General features: G+C 36.1%; 1 protein-coding gene across 1 annotated transcript in view; it reads right to left on the bottom strand.

Moving 5' to 3' along the window:
- LOC107690838 (exocyst complex component 4-like) overlaps positions 1-20,033 on the bottom strand; it is a 126,440-nt gene that overhangs the window by 67,871 nt on the left and 38,536 nt on the right. The window contains exon 10 of the mRNA XM_016489262.1: positions 10,682-10,778. Within this exon, the coding sequence (XP_016344748.1) occupies positions 10,682-10,778 (97 nt within the window). The remainder of the gene's footprint in view (positions 1-10,681; positions 10,779-20,033) is intronic.

The raw sequence follows: 20,033 nt of genomic DNA, 5'->3' as shown, positions 1-20,033 counted from the left end.
TGTATAAAAACATAAACACAAGCATTGAGTGGCCGTAATCAGCTTCAGTGGCTGTATCAGAGCCACACTGCACCGCAGACGTCTGCAGTGTAAATTGTCTAAGCATTAATGGCAAGGAAAGCCCCTTATACTGGAGAGAGGCCACGTATGATGTGTTTCTTGGAGGTTATAGTACATTGAAGAATGATCATATGACTTTTTACATACGCCATGTGACCTGTAAATGCGAATAAACCGTTTCCATTGCAGTTTTGCGAATTATTCCTTTTTCGCATTGCCTGAAAAACCACCTCATGCGAGCATAAAAACTTTTTTGCGATATATGGACGTTTTTGCGAAATTGATGCGTTTCCATTAGGCGTATTTTCAATTCGCAATTTGCGCAATTTGAAGGGTAACGGAAATGCGTCTACTGTCACTTTTGATCAATAAATGCATCTTTGCTGAATAAAAGTATTAATTTATTAAAACAGTATTTTGAACAGTAGTGTTCATATTATGAAGTGTATATACTGTACTGCAAAAAGAGTAGCATGGAAGTATGCTATTCTGAACACAGCCAAGTTTAACCACTTTGGAGGAATAAAATAAGAGAGACAAATAAAAAAAATAAAAAACATATCCCCGTTCTGTGAGAAAAACATGCCAAAACTCAATTCCCCATAATGCACTGAGTATTTGAGAGCCAAAGCTGCCGATATGCCTTTGGGTGGGTGTGACAGAATATGCAAATTCACTCAGCATTACCCTCATTAAATGTCAGCAATGGGAATATACATTGACGTTTAACTCAAAAAGTTAAACTTTGAAAGTTTTCTATGTGAAAAGACAAGGCTTAGACCCCCACTGGTCCGTCAAATCTCCACCACAATCTCAGGCAGACCTGTGGCTTTATTAAATTCCAAAGTTAGTGAGACACAGGGGCAACTTGCTGAAGTGGCACTTTTTCACGGCGACTCTTTTGTTCGATACTCAGCTCTTTAGTATTTACTTATGCATAGAGCACAGCAGAGAGGATAAAGAGATAAAGGGCATCTGCAAGATAAAGCCATGCCATAGATGAGAGAAACAAGAGGGGGGGAAAGATAGCACAGCAGCAATTCTCCCCCTCCCTTCATAAGAGCGTGGATGTCCGTCACTGCCATGCAATACAAATAGCTGTGCTGCTACCTCTGCCTGTTTTCTAACCTTTACCACAGAAAAACACACAATCTTCCTCTTCACTATTCTGTTTCTCTGTGATGTATAATGCAGTGCAATATTCACATCTATGCCTCATAGTGTTTGTGCACATATGAGAGGGGTGATTTACTCAAGAAAATCCCTGGATATATGAGAAAAGATTAAAAAAAGACAAAGAAAAGGCTCAGCTGCGGACGCTCTTAAGACTGGCACGCTGACTGTGATGCTCACGCTGAATTCTAATGTAGGCTGGATTTAAACAAAAGGACAGGGTGCTAAAGTAGGAACGTGAGGCATACACTTGTTTGTCACCAAATTAGGACAAGGGTCTAAATATAACATGTAAAACTGGGTGAATGGTGTTGGCAACCCATTTTACTATAATCTTAAGTAGTAAAAATGGCTATTTAATAAGAAAATTGTATTGGTTTTATCCACTGGGAATTGATTCGATTGTAAAAAGTGGTCCCTACATGACATTTATTTGAAGGCAAAAAGCTGAAAAACAAAGAGGGCTTGATGAAAAGAAAGTCGTTTCAAAGGCGAAGGAAGTTATTACATTTTGATGAAAGATTATGAAGTCAAATATTTGTTTTATATATAATAGACCACAAATAGACCACACTGCAAAAAATAATGACTTTTTTTTTGTAAGTAGTAATTTTAACTTGCTTTCTAAAAAAAAAAAAGATTAAAAATTTGTAAAGAAAGAAAATAAAGAAAATAAAATAATAAATAAAAAATAATTAATAAATAAATAAATTACTTAAATTACAAAACACTTAAAATTGACTAAATTTATTACAGTTTTTTATTTTAGATTTATTTAGTTATTGCTTTATTTTAGATATTTTAACTGAAAAATTAGAATAAACAAAATATGAGGATTTTCAAAAATATTAGGATTTTTATGCAATTCATTTTGATTTCATGTCGACTTTAAATCCCAATATGATCTAGCCAGGAGCAACAGCCCCCAGCAAAACCAGCAACTAATGAACAGATTTTAATAGGGTTCTAAATACCTGGAAAGTAACCCTAAAATAGTTCTAGCTCTTATTTTGAAACTGTGGTGGTCTGTCTAAAGTAAATGTGCGGGCACCGTTTGTCCTTTCCGTTGTGAGAGGACACCAAATCAGCTGGAGACACTGCAAGGTGAACATACTAGCGTTGGATCGATGGCTCACCCCTAATCTCTGTCAACACAGAGGGAAGGAAAAGTGACAGAGAGGTTGCAGAAAGACATCTGTGTGAAAAATGCTCGTTGCACAACGAAAGCAACTGACAGAAGATTATTACAGCATGACAAAAGCCCCAATTGGGCCAGAAAGCCAGGTAAACAAACCCTCTCCAGCCCTCTCCAAACAGAACACATTGATAATTGCAAGTGATGCTGGTGTTCAGTGTCTTCTGTCATTTCAGATACATAAATACAGCATTTAGACTCTACACCTGAATGAGAAGCCACAACAAAACTGGTTATGACATAACCAATCACGCTACAGGTGGTAAAATGATACTGCTTTTGACTGATACAGACAAGTACGATGGTACTGAGGCCTGTGGAAACTGAATGAATACTCAAGATTCTATTAAAAATAATAATAATAATAAAGTTATATTTTAGTTTTAAAATGTGTTCTAAAATGTGTTTTATTTATGCTTAAAAAGAGAAAAGAAATTGCCAATGAGGTAATAAAAAAATAAAATAAATAAATGGCTAAATAAATAAATTACATTTAATCAATTAATTTAATTATTTACTTTACTTTACAATTTGCAATATTTTATTCGTATCTTGCTATATTTGTTTAGTTACATTTGTTGTTGCAGTTCAAAAGTTCTAGATTATATTTATGCCTAAAAGGAAAAAGGAAATGGCGAATGTGGTAAGAAAAAGTTAATAAATAAACAAACAAACAAAATTTTATTTAAACATTTAATTCACAATTCACAATTATTTTATGCATATTGTCTTGCAAAATTTGTTTTAGTACCTTTATTGTTACATTGTAAAGATTCTAAATTATGTTATACTTATGCTTAAAACAAGAAAGGAAATTGCCAGTGGGGTAAGAAAAATAAAGATGGCTAAACAATAATTATTTAACAATAAATATGAATTGCTAAATGGAGATATATTAAGATATTAAGAAAATCTGCAATGTGTGGACATGTGATAAAAGTGACCAGAACTTCCTCATGCTCCAGTAAAACTGAGTGAAACACATTTGTACGGACCAGAAACTGAGCAGAACTGACTCTGTCAACAGACATATTGAGTCATTTAGAGACATGCGAGGCCATTCTGGCTAATGGCAGTGTGCTTTTGCACAGTTTGTTTATATAACACTAAAGTTTGACTTTTTCTTCAGGAAATGTCTGCCAGATGGTCCACGGAAAGCTAGCCTCCTACACACAACTGACATGTTCTTTGTAAGGTGATAATGACTTTTAAAAAGATGTTTAACAATGTGAAAATGTCATTTGCAAAGTTTCACAGGCGGAAAGCTTTCCGTCATCACGAGCCAATCGGAATGACAGTGGCTCTAGGGTGTGCTTATCATATTAGCAGCAGAGATATCCTAAAACTATCACAGAGATCCTTTACTGACACTTGGTCCTAATATGTGCTGACAGTAGAAGAACAGGAAAGACTTTCTCTTATCGTGGCTCTTTGTTTCTGCACTGTCCTATCATCATGGCAGTCTGCCTATCTTGTGCGGGGCAAGACGTGACCAGATAATGCCCAGACGTGACTGGATGGATGAAAGAGTAGATGAATGAAAGGATGGATACCTGGAAAAAGATATCTGATAGTGTTTCCATTCATCTCAATGGCAGTTGCTTGGCTGGCGCATGATATTTGTCCTTCCATGTGGGTTACAACGAGTCACTTATCATGTGAATAGGGTCAATAAACTTTAATGATGGTTTTGCATAAAAATATATGAAGTTCAGTAAAATTTGCCTGTCGGAATAGGAAAAATGAACTTAATTCAAGATGTATTCTATGAAAATACATAATTACCTGTTTTTTGGTTGAAGTAAATGTATTTTGTTTTAATGTTTAGATATTTTTACTTGATAACAAAACAAAAAAGTAGTAAGAAAATGCATTTTTGCTGTGTATAAACAACTAAAATAACAGTATAAAAGTGGATTTAGGTTCCATACAAGAATCAGTCATGAGATTACATTGTCAACTTATGATGAACTACCACCATCTTCTCCCAACATAAGACAATAGACATCAAGGGAGATGTTTTGACATGGTCCAATCACATCACTGTAACCCACCTTTTTTAAACTTCCTGCTTCAGGTCTTCTCCTACCAGCTACCTAGCTACCTAGACTACAAGTATATTTTTAGACTATTGTAAAACGTATAGAAAAGCAGAATTGTGTTTTATCTGTGGTCACAAACAGTCAAACTGTTACAATAATGGAGAAAATGTGTTTAACGCTATGCCACCAGTGGAAAAAAAGTACAAAACTGTCCATGAAATTGGACACAGCCATCAAGAACTCTAAAAGTTTTGACACTTCTCAAATAGCCTCCTCTGTGATCTGCAGAATTGCTTTTTCCCATCCCTTTGAAGAAATTGATACCTTGTGTAAACGAGAGCAAGAGAGAGATCAAAAAGAAGGGATGGGGAAAAAAATATGTCAAACTAAAATAAAAGTGCTACAACAGGGACAAAATGTTTGAGTTTACAATGACCTACAATTGTATCTAAGTGTGAAACTGATAAACTGTTAAACTGAGAGCAAAAAACTGAGAGAAATACAGGGCAGAGGAAGAAAAAACATACCAAACATAATTTTTACCCTTATAAAGCTGTTATATAGTTTGTGTAAAGTTTTCTTTAAAAATAATTTTTTTTTATTAATGATCAATAACAATAATAATGTTTGTGTTTGGTAATAATTCTTGTTACACTTTAATTTAGCAAGGATGCATTAAATGTGACAGTAAAGACTTTTACATCATTACAAAATATTTTACAAAATTTCAAATAAATTGTTATTCTGAACTTTTGAAGCACCAAATCAGCATATTAATACATCTGAAGGATCATGTGACTTTAAAATGCATTAAAATATAAAACTGTTATTTTAAATTGTAAAAATATTTCACAATATTACGGTTTTGTTTTTTTTTTACTGTATTTTGATTAAATGAAGCCTTGGTGAGCATAAGAGACTTCATTCAAAAACATTTCGACTTTTGAACAGTACTGTATATTTTAATTTAATTTAAATGATAGATTTGTATATTCATGAATATTCTCTTTATGTCACATTATTGAAATATCAAATATTGATTTCAAATGCCAATTCATGTTGACACACAAACACACATCAAACTAACAAGCAATGTTTTTCTTAACTTCTCAAATGTCACTTTCATTTCAACTACCAATACCTCGTTCCGGCTCCTTCCGCCCACCCCAGCCCGTCGGCCCTAACATCTGCTCTCTGACCGGGGTGTGATCTCACAGACTCCGGGCCCTGCCAGGCCTAATCACCTCTGAGTGTGGATGCATACAAGGGGAGAGATTATGGCAAGCCGAGCGTGCCCCCTTTTCAAAATGCCAACCTCAGTCAGGGCAGGAGGATTTAAATACCACTAAATGTCAGTGTGAGGCCCCACAAGTCAAACTAAATTACCTCCTATCTGTTCCATCTCCCCTCTCGCTGTAGTAAGCATGTCTCCAATTCACACGCATAGCCAAACATCCACATAAACATAAAAACCCACATATGAGTGAGTGAGGCAGACAGTCACTCAAAAACACACCAGCTAACAGACTAACATAAAACACTGCGAGTACTTTCAAACTGATTCAAGTAGTTGAAAGCAACGGAAACGTACACAAACACACACAGACACGTACACAAGCGGTCTTTATGGAGCAACCGTATTGATCAATCAGGAGAGATTTGATACTCGGCAAAGTGTTTTCGCACTTTCGCTGTACAGTGCAAGCGGAGCCCATATATTAACATACAGTGAGCGGGTCTGGAGACGTGTGAAGCTCCCCAAAGGGATTATCGATCTCCTTGGGCTGCTCCTGCCCAGCATCAATCAAAAAAGCATCAAGTCCACACCTCTAAGATCTTCAACGTCAGCCTCTTCCACAGAGACTATCGATCACAAATTGCATGGTGAATTGATTGGCAGTAACATTAAGAGCCTGTATTGATCGCGGCGTAAGTTTAGGTTCTTCTCGGTCACTGATAAAACAAACTCCTGCATCAGGAGTACAGTTCGACTTCGATTGGTGCATAGAGTTTAATAAAGGGGTCAGTTAGGGGTCCAGTTAGCCTCTGTAATTACAGCTTAGGTATATTCGAAAGCAGCTGTGCATTCTGACAAAATTAATTAAGCAACATATAAATTGCACATATTTCATTTATATGATTTTTGTCAATTTGACATATATTTCTCTGTCTGCTGACTTTGACACAATGACACAGAAAAGACATTGATTATGATTGTCAATAATAACAAAAATGCACCAGAAATGACTCATCATTAAATTATCATACCACAATTTTAATTAAACACTTATGACAAAACTATATAAAAATATCCTAAATATATGCTGATAAATATATGCTAAAAATACTGTTTAATGTTTATAATATATTTATAATGTTCATACATGTTTTAAAAAATCTATAAAAACATTAAAAAGTTTGGTCTTTTAAATACTGCTGAAGAAATTATGTGGGAAAAAATGACAGATTTTTTTTTTAATAATATATGTTTATATTTTTCAAAAATGTATAAAAAAGGTTCAAATGTTTGGTGTGCAAAATATGCTTACAATATATTTTTTTACACGTTTTACTAAATTAAATTACATATTTTCTTACAACAGTGTAATTCTTATAGTTTTTACTAATATTCTGAATAATTTTTTAGTTTCCTTTTTCATTTTAGTTAAAGTTTTAATAATTTTATTGTGTAGTACATAGTTAAACTGAATTAAAATGAGAAATGTTTCCTTGGCAACATATTTTATTTCATTTCATTTATTTAATTTCAAGTAACAATTTTTTATGGTTTTAATTTTAGTTTCCGTTTTAGTTTTAGTTAATAATAACTCTGTCTTAAACACTGCTGAAGAAATTATGATGAGAAAAATAAGAGTGCAAAATATGTATCATAATACGTTTACAATTTTCAAAAAGTACAAAAAAGTTAAAGTCTAGTCTGTTTTCCTGTTTTAGTCCAAATGTTCCTCATTTTACATATTGTAAATTAAAATGCTACTTCCATCAACCAAAACATGTCATTTCAGTTAAATAATTAAATATCTGAAATATTAAATTAAATAATAAAATATCTTTTAGACTAAAATAAATCAAAAGCTAAAAAATATGATTCTGACAATAACTGATTAATCAGATGCGATATACAGACACACAAAAAAACTGTCTGAAACTACATCCAAAAGCAAAGATGGACCTTTCTCCAGAAATGACAGTCCTCATAGGTTTGAATGTGTATCAGTGCAGCAAAGCATTAAGCACACCGAATGCAGCCAAGGACGGGCGGCCACACATCAGGCTCCTCGCAGAGGACTATGACTGATAGCAGCCATTATGTGGCGGCAAGCAAAAGGTGGAGAGCAGTCACTCGTTTATTCATGCATTCATTTGTTCGGTCCGTCACCTCAGCAGGGACCAGATGAGCTGTTCATACTGTCGGAGCGATGATCCGCCTGCCATTCATCTCAGACGGACAGCTGTCTGACACGCCCTCTGCCCATCCCCTGCTGCTGTCGCACTGCTCAGATGACCACTGAGAGCAGCTCATTTAGATTAATGAACACGGCTAGAATACATCAGTGTGCAGCAGGTGCCGCCTCCTCATAGTGGGCGCAATGTTCGCGATCGAGCCAGAATCACAGCAGGCCAAAAGATGTATTTTCCCCAAATGACTGTTGGCAACAGAGTTGACGCATTCATATCCTGAAATATAAGTTTTGTAATGGACTAAATGGGGATATTATGCACTTGTTGCTAGGAAAGTTTGGTAAACTCAACATAAGTTCATCACTATTGTGGTGACTGATACGTAAAATAATGAGGACAGACCTGAGAAGCAGTCGAGCTGAAAATACAACAAGCAGTGATTTGGTACCATTATGACAAAACTGACAAATTAGACACTTTTGTGCTCAGATTAACAATGATGATCAGAGCTAAACCTCTGCTAGCAAATTAATTTTTCTCAAGAATATGTGATTGATACCTGTGCAAAACTCACCGCCACAATTCTATGCAGTTGCTACACTTTAACACTTTAACACTCGAACACTTTAAACCAGTGGTTCTCAACCCACGGCCCGTCACAAATTCAAATGCGGCCCACCGTGCTGAACACAATTAAAAAAAATACTTTCAGTTTTACAATTCATTTTAGTTTTTACATTAATTTAAAAATGTACTAAATAAATTTAAGCTATAGCCTAATGTTTTTATGTAAAATAATTTTGTTTTTCATATATTATTTTCAGACATGAGCAGTACGCACATAGCCTAATTAACGTTACGCATTTAAAGTAACGACCAAGTGGCCAGCGGCAGACAGTGAGCATATGTTTGATCAATTTAGCCTTCTCAAATCATCACGACTTGACTAAAATAAAATCTATAGATATAAAACAGTTCAAGCATATAACAATGTTTAAACGTTAAACCTAGATAAATGTGCGCTGTATCCAATAGTTTGCGCAGAGAGTGGAAGCTGAAGCGCGCTTTGCAGGACATAGAGACGCCAGCGCGATCTGTGATATCTAAAATATAAAATAAGGAGAAGCCTAAAACAGTCCCGATGCCCGGCCCGCGTCTGAACTATGACGTGAAAATTGGCCCGAAGCAAGGCCCGAGGGGGCGTAAAAAAGTTGTGGCCCATCGGGCCCGGGCTGAAATGCAGGGCTCTAGCTCTGATCTAGCACACAGAAAACGATTTGACTGAAAATTTATCAGAAGAGATGAAAGAAAGATAGTGGTCATCTGCGCAATTCGGAAAAAGAGGCGGCTTTTCTGCATTAGGTAGGCCTATGGTTTTTTTTCTTTTCTTTCTTTTTTTTACTCTTTGTACAGCAGTTATTGTTCATTCTAAATTATTTTTTTAATGTAGAATATGTGTTACATAAATACATGAAATGTAGAACATATAAAAAAGTGCTCGTGGCTCGTCTGCCAGTGGGTGCCCCCCCACGCATAAAAGTGAAACTCCGCCTATGATTGTGCCGTTACTCCTTTCGAGCCGAATTTCACAAAATTGGGTGTTATTTATGGGGAGTAGAATTATTTATTTATTTCAATGAATGTAATCGATTAGATATCATAATATTTAGGCTATAATATTATAAATCAGGTTGGTTTGTATTGCTGACGTAATATGTAAATGATATGCGTGCAGCCCGCAAGACTTGCACTTGGACCATAGTGCGGCCCGGTGGAAAAAAAGGTTGAGAACCACTGCTTTAAACACTTAGAAACCCATTCACACACCTCTTCTAAACAAGCCACACGATTTAAGACATTATTCTTGTTCAAGTCACATTCTTAAGCTTATTATTAATATAGGGTTAAATACTAATTAGGGTTAAAGGTTTAAATGCTACTATAATAGTGTTGCTTGACTTGCCATGGGTTGAATTGTGTAGAATAATATAATTTGACAGAAAATCTGCTTTCTATTCATATGTGGTATAGCAATGCGAGCTACATCAACAGCTTGCATTAACACCAACAGGTCTTTTAAAAGAGCGTTTGAGAAGGGTGTTACATCCAGGACAAAATAGCATCAAGCCATCTGACAGTGACAGTGACCATGTCTGGGGAAAAAAACAACAATGGAAAATCAATGCACTGTGGCACGGATGTAATTGCGAGCAATAGGAGTATCGGGAAGTCCGGTCACATTGTGGGCAGGACGACCATGCTTGGGATATGTCTCTGTATTAGAGCGGTAATATGACAAGGCATTAGTGGGCTGGACCGATGATCCAATAGATTAGGAGATTGAAAGGAAAACTGAATGCGGAGCGGTTCTAAACGGAACACTCCAATTGATACCGTCAGAACAAATCAAAATCAATGGCAGGGGCTCGGTAATGACGTGGTAATGGCTGCCGGCCATGAAAAATATGAAAGGAAGGGGAAAAAAATGATCACATGCTATGGCCGAGGAGACAGATTAAGCAGGGGAGAGTTTAAACAGTTTGCTGAAATGCAGCTTTATAAAGCATGTTCGGCTGACACGTGCATTTGTGAACAGGACCTAAAGCAGAGCGGTTCTAAACGGAACGCTCCAGTTGATACCGTCAGAACAAATCAAAATCAATGGTAGGGGCTCGGAAACGATGCGGTAATGGCTGCCGGCATGAAGCAGGGGAGAGTTTAAACAGCTTGCTGAAATGCAGCTTTATAAAGCATGTTCAGCTTACATGTATTTGTGAACAGGACCTACCTAAGCAATGGCTGAAAGATGACCGTAATGTTTCTGGCTCCTGGTTTACACAGGAACTTAGTCTCTCCTCCCTCAATCAGGTTATCATCAGCTCCACCTGGATAGAAAGACACAGGAAGAAACATTTAAACAGATTTTCTTCCAAAATACTATGTTTTTATATGGACCCTTTACATGGGATGCTTTACATGGGATGACTCTTGCATTCCGCTACACAGAGTGATAAAATACAACAGAATGCAGGTGTTTTGAGAAATATTTTTTAGAAATTAAACTTCATTAAAGTTGAAACTGTGCCTTTAAAACAGTGCTCATGGCTCAAAACGCTAAAAGAAAAAGTGAAACGCATCACATTGGTCTAAGGAGCAGCACACTTATGGTTTCCATGGACGATGATAAAATACAGTTTAGCAGTCATTACACAAAAATATTGGACTGCTAAATGCCAGAAAGCAAAGCAAAGCAAAGCAAAAAACTAAACAAAACAAAAAATTAAACAAAAAGGGGGAAAAAAGCAAAAAAGCAAAAGCGAAGCACAAAAAAACAAAAACTAAACAAAAAACAAAGCACAAAACAAAAAGAAAAAAAAAAGCCAAAAAGCAAAAGCAAAGCACAAAACAAAAAGAAAAAAGCAAAACAAAACAGAAAGCAACGCACAAAACAATAGTATAAACAAAAGCTAAGCAAAGCAAAAAAAAAAAAAGCAAAAAAAAAAAAAATTCAAAACAAAAAACAAAGCAAAGCAAAGAATAAAATATTGTGGTCAACCATCAAAAAAGTAATTTTGTCAAATCATTGCAATTTACCACAAGCCAGAGATACAAGACTCCCCCTCCTCTCTCTCCTATTTGCCCCTCTGTGTATGTGCGTAGTCCTGCGCTAACAGGGTTAATAAGAAAATCATGGCTGTGTAACTCTCTCATGATGAGGCAGGGCCCAAAAAAATGAAGTGAGCTCCAATCCTTATTAGCTCCACTCATCCACAAGTAATCAATATAATTGACTGCAAGAGAATCAAGTCTGCCATCAATAAGAACATTCCTGGGTGGACAGAAGGTGTGTGCGTGGCCTCATGGGTCGGTGAATAGAAATGCCAAGGCGTCAGCCTACTGGCATTTCTCTCGCACTGTGACAATGTTATTCATTAAAATTTCACAGCCCTTTGAGATTGCCACTGGAGAGACTGCTGCAACTACGTAGCACTAAGCCTGGGCACTGCTATCCTGACAAACACCATGCAGGAAACACACACACATCTGAGACACTTATGTGCACATCACACGCACTCACACACACACACAAGTCCTCAGTGGAGAATCACTTTAATTTCTTTTATCAGTCAGTTGTTACATGAGATTTCTTGCCCAAGGGATGGGAAATGAGTCCAGGCCCAGGAACACAAATATTAATGCCAGACGCACATAAAGCACGTGTGTGATGGATTTGGACTGCTGTGGAATTACAAGTGAAGCAAAAGAGTGTGCTTGTATGATTTGTCTCCAACGTTGTGATCTCAGACCCACTGGTGTGGGTTTAATTGCAAAGCTGGAATCAGTCATCCTGTGTTCATTGTTTTGAGAGACAAGACATGCTTCAAATGAGAAATGGGTTCACCTTTCACTGCACTAAAAACCCTGCAGCGCACCTGTCCAGCATTCAAACGCACCTCCCGCTGCTGTTCTTGTCATTTCCACCTTCCTGAGATTCTTCATGGAACACGTTTTGATGAAAAGCTCCCTTGCTCTTATTTCATTTCCACCCCTTTTTCTCATTAAAAAGACAAGAGGATTCTTTATCCTCTCTAAAAGCTTTCTGGTTGTAGCTCTGCTTTTCAAAGTTGTTGCTCTGGAAAGGGAACTTATCTTTGTCTTCCTTAGCTTCCTGTTTCTCTTTTACTCTCAATATATCCAATCTCTCTCCCGCTAATCCAATTAAGACTCAATTACAACAGCAAAATTAAAGCTGCAAGCAGCGATGAACGGGCCCTCGCACCCGGGCTCACCGCCACCCGGTGGCTTTAGGAAAACAGCAATCAGTGGGCAATATGCAATAAGTGGTAAATATAGGAGGAATATGTCAAAGTCATTTATATGTGCCAAACTTCCTGCTGCCAGCTGGTGGCGCTATGATTATAACTGGATGTTGGCATGTAGATGTCTTCAGGCTAGCACTTTTATGAAACATGTGAAGTCTGGTGCAGATTGAACATGGTATGTTTGAGTTAGTGTAAAGCATGGCCTATCTTGTTGCCAACAGGTGGCGCTATAATTATTACTGAACACTGACATGTAGATGTCTTCAGGCCAGTATTCTTACGAAACGTGATGTTTGGTGCAGATTGGACATTGCATGTTTAAGTTAGTTTAAACAAAGTCATTTCCTGTTGCCAGCAGGTGGGGCTATGATTATTATTGAATATTGGCGTTAATATGTGTTCTGGCCAGGACTCTTATCAAACGTGAAGTTTGGGGCAGATCGGACATTGCATGTTTAAGTTAGTGTAAAACAAGTCATTTCCTGTTGCCAGTAGGTGGCGCTATGATTATAACTGAATATTGGCATTTACATGTTTTCAGGCCAGGACTCTTATCAAACATCTGAAGTTTAGGGCAGATCAGATATTGCATGTTTAAGTTACTGTGAAACAAGTAATTTAAATGGCAAAAACTGCACAAAAATCGTGCAGGAAATTCAAAATAACGTACTTCCTGTTGGGTTTTGGATTTTGTTCCAAGATACTTTTTTGTAGGTAATGGTGTGTTACACATGTGTACCGATTTTCGTACATGTACGTAAACCGTAGCTCGAGGCGCACTCCGTTGAAATTTTACAGGTGGCGCTATCGAGCCATTTTGCCACACCCACTTCTGAAACCCATATCAGATGTAAATTTTCGCCAGTTCTGACGCGTGTGCAAAGTTTTGTGAGTTTTCGAGCATGTTTAGGCCCTCAAAAATGCGATTCACTTTGGAGAAGGAGAAGAATAATAAGAAACGGAGCAATTCCAACAGGGTCCTCACACCATCGGTGCTCGGGCCCTAACAAGAAAACACAGCTGCAACCGCACAACACACTGACTCTGACCTATAGACAAGTGACGAGGGGAGAGAAAAACACAGTGAGAGAGACAGAGGACAGAACTGTTACAACAACAGTCGTATGATAAAAATGCATAAGTTCAACAATTTAAGGGAGGAAATAGGTAGAAATCAACTGAAAATAGTGAGAGCATTTGTCCCAAAAAAATTGTGAGAATGAATCGGTTTTAAATTATAAACAAAATGTTTTGCAGCATATGCCATAGTTTTCCACCAGAAGTCCTTGAAGTTTATAGTTGTCAAAAGTTACAATATAGCTGTAATATTTCCAGTTATTATTTTAAAATAAAAAATGTAAGAGTATTATTTGTAATGAAAAAAATAATAATAAAATAATTGTATAATAATATAATAAGGTAGGGGTAGTAGTGGTAGTAGTAATAATAATAATATTAAAGAAAATGTTTCATGAAAATATATAAAAATATTGCTAAAAAATAAAAGATTGCATCAGCTGAAAGAAAAACTCTGCTTAGTGTTTTTAAATATTTTAATTAAATTTGAGTAAATATTGTGTAAAACAATGCTCATTTAATTTGTACAATTTTGTGTCTTTCATTTGTTATCATTAAATTGTATCATATACCACCTTGCCCTCTAGATATCAGTATGAGCCATTAAAAAACCCCAAACAGTTGAGCACTAATTGAAAACACATAAATAAAAGCTGTGATAGCCAGCAGGTCAAAGAGTTACAAATCCAGATTGTGCAGTGTTATTTAATGGCAAAGACAGAGGAGGAAATGTCATCAGTTGCCAGCCTGGCTTGTAATTATTCAGTAATAATTAATCATTATTCAGATCCTTCCAGTACATATTAATGAAGGTCCATTAAAATGTTGTCAACACAACAGACTTTGATTGGAAAAGCAACAGGCCAACATCTGCTATGTTAAATCTAAACAATCATTCACAACAGTTTAACATGTTATTTCAATATTTTACCAGTCAAAAAATAAACAAATGTGAACAAATGGCGACAAGTTAGCTGGTCCAGTTTATTATTATGTGCCTCCACATTTGTTGGCGGTTTATTATTATGCTGAAGTGTGTTTCCTTTTATAATCTATGTGTGTATAAGATCGTGCAAGTGCGTATGAGAGGTGTTATAGCCTGGCCCCGTGAATGCCGCTAATCTAGGATTGGAGTGAGGGTGCGTATGCGCCTTTACATCAAATTTACATTTCTATTCTTGACAGATGCTCTCTAACCAGAGCGACTTACAAGAAAGTGCACATATTGTGTAAGTCAGTCTTGATGAGTGAAAAGTGTGTGACTGCGCATGCACGCACACCTCCCACTCATGTCAGCCCCCATGTAATCAAGCCAGCCAATGACTTAGTGAAATTGCATTAGCTACACTTTCGTGGGTTTGATTAGAAATAGTTTGATGTGAGATGTTCTCCGTCCCTGCCTGGATCTACAGCCGAGAAACGTGTAGTGTCTTCGCTAACACCAGCCGTCCCAGTGGCTCAATCCGTGCGTGTGTCTGTGTGTATGTGAAAGAAATAAATGCATGTCAATGTGAGAGGTCATGCAATCAGGCTGAAAAACCTGCGCTAGTGTGTGTGTGTGTGTGTGTGTGTGTGTGTGTGTGTGTGTGACAGAAACATCAGCAACAGACTGGTGATCACTTATTTACAGTGAATGTCAATATTGGAGGCACACTGGTTGTTTAAACCAAACTATCAACTCTGATCCAGCTACTATGCATGTCTGCTATAGACAACAACAAAATCAATCCCACTGCAGTATGACACCGTACTGTGGCAGACCAGTTAACGTGCAACACAGAAATAACACTCGTAGTCTCATGAAAACCTTCAAAGACAAATATGCAGTGGCTCCAAAGTATTTGAACTCTTAAGTGAAATAGAGGCATGTATGAATGTCACTGCATTAGATGCAAAATATCAAATCAAGTGGCATCGGCAGATGAATTAAGCTACAATCCAGTTCCTTAGTTTATATTAGCCGGTTTTGCAGTTGCTTACTAGTACCAAAGTAATTTTTATCGTGAATGTAGGTAGTCAGCGTTTCTCAAGTTCACACCGAATTGAATTTTAAACAGTGTATAAAAATAAATGTTAAGATAAAACAATGTAATAATAACAACAACAACAACAACAAGAATTTTTATAGTTGTTGTTAAATACCATTTTTTATTTTATTAATTTTGAACAGTGCATATATTGTTTTAAAATAATTAGTTTTACATAATTGTATTTTTTTGTATATTGTGTGTGTATAGTCTATCTATTGTTTAAAATAACAACAACAACAACAATAATTAAGATTATTATTATTATTTAGTATTATTTTGGACAGTGCATATATAGTTTTACAATACTTATTTGTTTTAGAATTAATTATTATTATTATTATTATTATTATTATTATTATTATTAAAATAGATGCACTGTTTGTTTACTATTGGATTGATGTTTTTGGATTTGGAAATTTTATTGTCAAACTTAGTATTTTATTATTACAACAATAACAACAACAACAGCAATAATAATAATAATATTTTATAATATTATCATTTAATTTAATAATTTAATTATTACTATTTTTTTTTAAATGATGCACCGTTTGATTACTATTGGATTAGTGTTGTTGGATTTGGAACTTTATTGTAAAAAAAATTTGTACTTTATTGTTATAACAACAACGACAACAACAACAATAATATATGTATTATAATTATTTTTATTGAATCATTGTTTCAAAAAATAATTAATCATTAAATAATAAATAATTAATAACAAAACCTAATGCATTTCTTGAGAAGTGTGCTTGTGCTATTTTCCTTTAAAATAATAGCAAAGTGCTTTGATATTTTGTTAAATAACGCAATGACACTCATTCACTTTTAAGTTTGGCTCAGGTGTCCAAATACTTTTTTTTATCTAGCAAGTCCTTTCAACAACATAAACACATACTTGAAAATACACATAAACACAAGGCACAGCCCGTTCTCTGTTTGTACAGTGCTCTGGTTTGATCTCCATGGGTTAGTTATCAGTTGAGCTGCCAGAGACAGACAAACTACACAGCACAAACCCATAGCAGCTGCCAGGTTTCTCCTAACAAAACAGAATGAAGATTGACAGGTGTGTGCATGTGTGGCCAATCAGTGCTGTCAGGCAGAAACCTCCAACTTGAAAAAGAACAGGCCAATTTTCAATAATTCATGACTTCCAAGTCGGCCTGGTTATAATTCCTCTGCCATGTCTTCATGTCTGATAGGCTTCTGATGAGGCTCCTCTATTATTAAAACTCATTTGAGGGGACAATATTCCAATATTTCTGGCCAGGAGAGAGCCGAGACCACTAGCTCAGTATGTTGACAATGCATCAAGATGACAATTAAACAAATGAATGAATGAATACATAATTGTGAAAACAGAGTTGGATAAATGATTAATTGTGTCATGGTGGGCAATTCCCCTCGCTTCGGATAAGATGCTTTTATACATTAATTTTTAACAAGCTCTGAATCATTGCACTTAGAGCAAAACAACCTGTTTTTTTTTTTTTAAAACAGCCCTGATTACTGAGCCATCACTACTGCTTCATTTGACTTCATTACAAAAGAGAAAATAAAGTCAACCCCTCCACTTCCAACCACACACTCATGCCCATAATAGCACACACTCTCTTATTTCACCTGTCTGGCTCTCTTTCGATAAACTCCTGTCACAGTTTCTTTCCTTCTCATCATGAGTATCAATTCAATTGAAATAAAAAGGAATAAATTAAAAATATTATTACTGAACAAGTAATAATTATAAACGAACAAGGGGAAGAATAAGGTTAAATGCATTATAATGATTATAAGTAATATTTTCCTTTCTGTCTCTCTCTTTAAGGCGTTCACACTGTGCTTAACACTTGGTTAACGTCTTTTGCAATGCAATGCTAGGATGTAACAGCGAATTGTTTAGCAACTGATGACCAATACAGTAACTGATTAAACAATACTTATTAATTACACTAACTTAAGAAACATTCACACTTTGTATAGTTTTGGTGTTTTAGGGGAGATAGTTTTCAAAAATGTCAAACAGTAATACCAAACATATTAACTGGAGTGATGAAGAGATAAACTACCATTCATAAGTTTAAAGTCCACAAGATTTTTTATGTTTTTGAAAGAAGCCTCTTATCCTCAAGAAGGATAAGATATTTTTGATATTTTGATTTAAAACAACTGATTTCTATTTTAATATATGTATTTTAAAATGTAATTTATTCCTGTAATGGTAAAGCTGAATTTTCAGTAGTCATTACTTCAGTCACATGATCCTTCAAAAAACATTCTAATATGCTGATCTGCTGCTGAAGAAACATTTATTACTATCAACAACAGTTGTGATGCTCAATATTTTTGTGGAAACACAAAACATACCTTATTTTCAGTATTCATTAATCAGCTTTTTTTTTTTCATGTCTTTAATGACACTCTTGATTAATTTATGGCATCACTGCTAAATTAATGTCGGTGACACTTTATTTTAAGGTGTCCTTTTTACACGTTACATGTATTTACTATTGTAATAACAATTAATTATGCATAATTACAAGCAAGTAACCCTAAGCCAAACCCAAATCCTAACCCTGACCATATAGTAAGTACACGTAGTTAATTCATATTACTCAGTACTTAAATGTATAATTACACTGTAACAAGGACACCTTAAAATAAAGTGTAACCTTAATGTCTTACATTTAAAAAAAAATGCACACACCCTAAGCTGTTTTTGTTTGGTTTTTGTTAGAATATTTTAAGCACTCAAAGACAACCATAGCAGATTTACGTGGTGGTGACATTTCTGCAGAAAGACAGGCAATTATTAAAATGGTTTGTAAAATCAGATAATCACTTAACCTCATAAACATAAAAAAAAACCTAAAACCTCAAAACCTGAACTAGCCAGATAATTAATAACTAGTGTTGTTTTTGGCGGCCTGTTTTAATTGTAGTTTTAGAAATACTGCAAAATAATAATAATAACGTGACTAAACGAGACGAAATAACGTTATAACATTTAGTTTCGTGTCGTTTTGGTCAACGAAAATGAAGAGACATTTTAGCATAGTTTTTATTTTGTAAACCACATTTAGTCTCGTTTTTATTCGTCAACAATATTGCATTATACATTTAATTATAGTCATCGTCACATGACCAGCATTTACGTTGCGTCTCGTCTCGTTTTCGTCACGTGATAAAGGTTCATTGACGACGATATTTAGTCATAATTTTCATTGACGAAAGCAACACTATTACTAACCCAAGATAAAGCGTGAACAGTGTGAAATATGCAACAAATAACCCAACCCCGAGTTTTGCCATTTCTAGTTGTGTTGTCTGTCCATCGCTCTCTCTGTATATATCTCTTTCCCCCATAGGCCACCTCTGTTGAGTCTCATTGTAACTGGAGGACAGGAACATGGGAGTTGAGACGGGTCTATGCTGCCCTCTCAAGCTCCACTGATTTAGAATCAGAGAGCCAGTGATCGCGATTGTGTTTAAAACGCTGTTCCACTCATCCAGACATCATCATCATCAAAACCCTTGTTCTCTGTCCTCTCCTTTACCTTTTTCCCTCTTCACCTTCAAAGTAATATTTGCTTACTTCCGGTCTCATAAAATCTAAGTTTGACTTCATGAAGCAGAAAAGCAACAGCAAGAAACTGTCTCCCCGTCAATACCCACAGCACCACTGATATGTTATTACCCTCCAAGTCCATTTCAGCCAATCACAGGCCAATCTCATCTCACCACTGCAGTAATTCAATAATGTGTCCGTGATGAGATCCACCTCAGAACTCCACTCATCACAGCTGCCCCCCACCCCAAGAAAAAAAACAATACAATCACGGGCCGTAATGCTGTTTCAACCCTAATCAGCTTCTGCTATAAAATCACTGGGAAACAGATTGAACATGAAACATCCGACTAGACCGCACACCGGCTGACTGCTGCTCCACTCTGTGAATGTGACAGGACTTGGTTGTGAGTGAATTTCAGTATTTGACTTTATGATCTGTGACTCAAAGCCAGCAGAAGCATACAAAACTGACTGTGCATCTAAAGATGGGTGTTTTTTTCCTGGTACATTAAGAGTTCTGCTTGACAGATTGGATGATATGATCTCAGGGAGGGAGGGAGGGAGGGACGGACGGACGGACGGACGGACGGACGGACGGACGGACGGACGGACGGACGGACGGACGGACGGACGGAC

Source organism: Sinocyclocheilus anshuiensis, unplaced genomic scaffold (assembly GCF_001515605.1).
Source record: "Sinocyclocheilus anshuiensis isolate Anshui unplaced genomic scaffold, SAMN03320099.WGS_v1.1 scaffold641, whole genome shotgun sequence".
Classification (NCBI taxonomy): domain Eukaryota; kingdom Metazoa; phylum Chordata; class Actinopteri; order Cypriniformes; family Cyprinidae; genus Sinocyclocheilus; species Sinocyclocheilus anshuiensis.
Note: the sequence above shows the minus strand (reverse complement) of the source record. Positions and strands in the feature narration are given on the sequence as shown.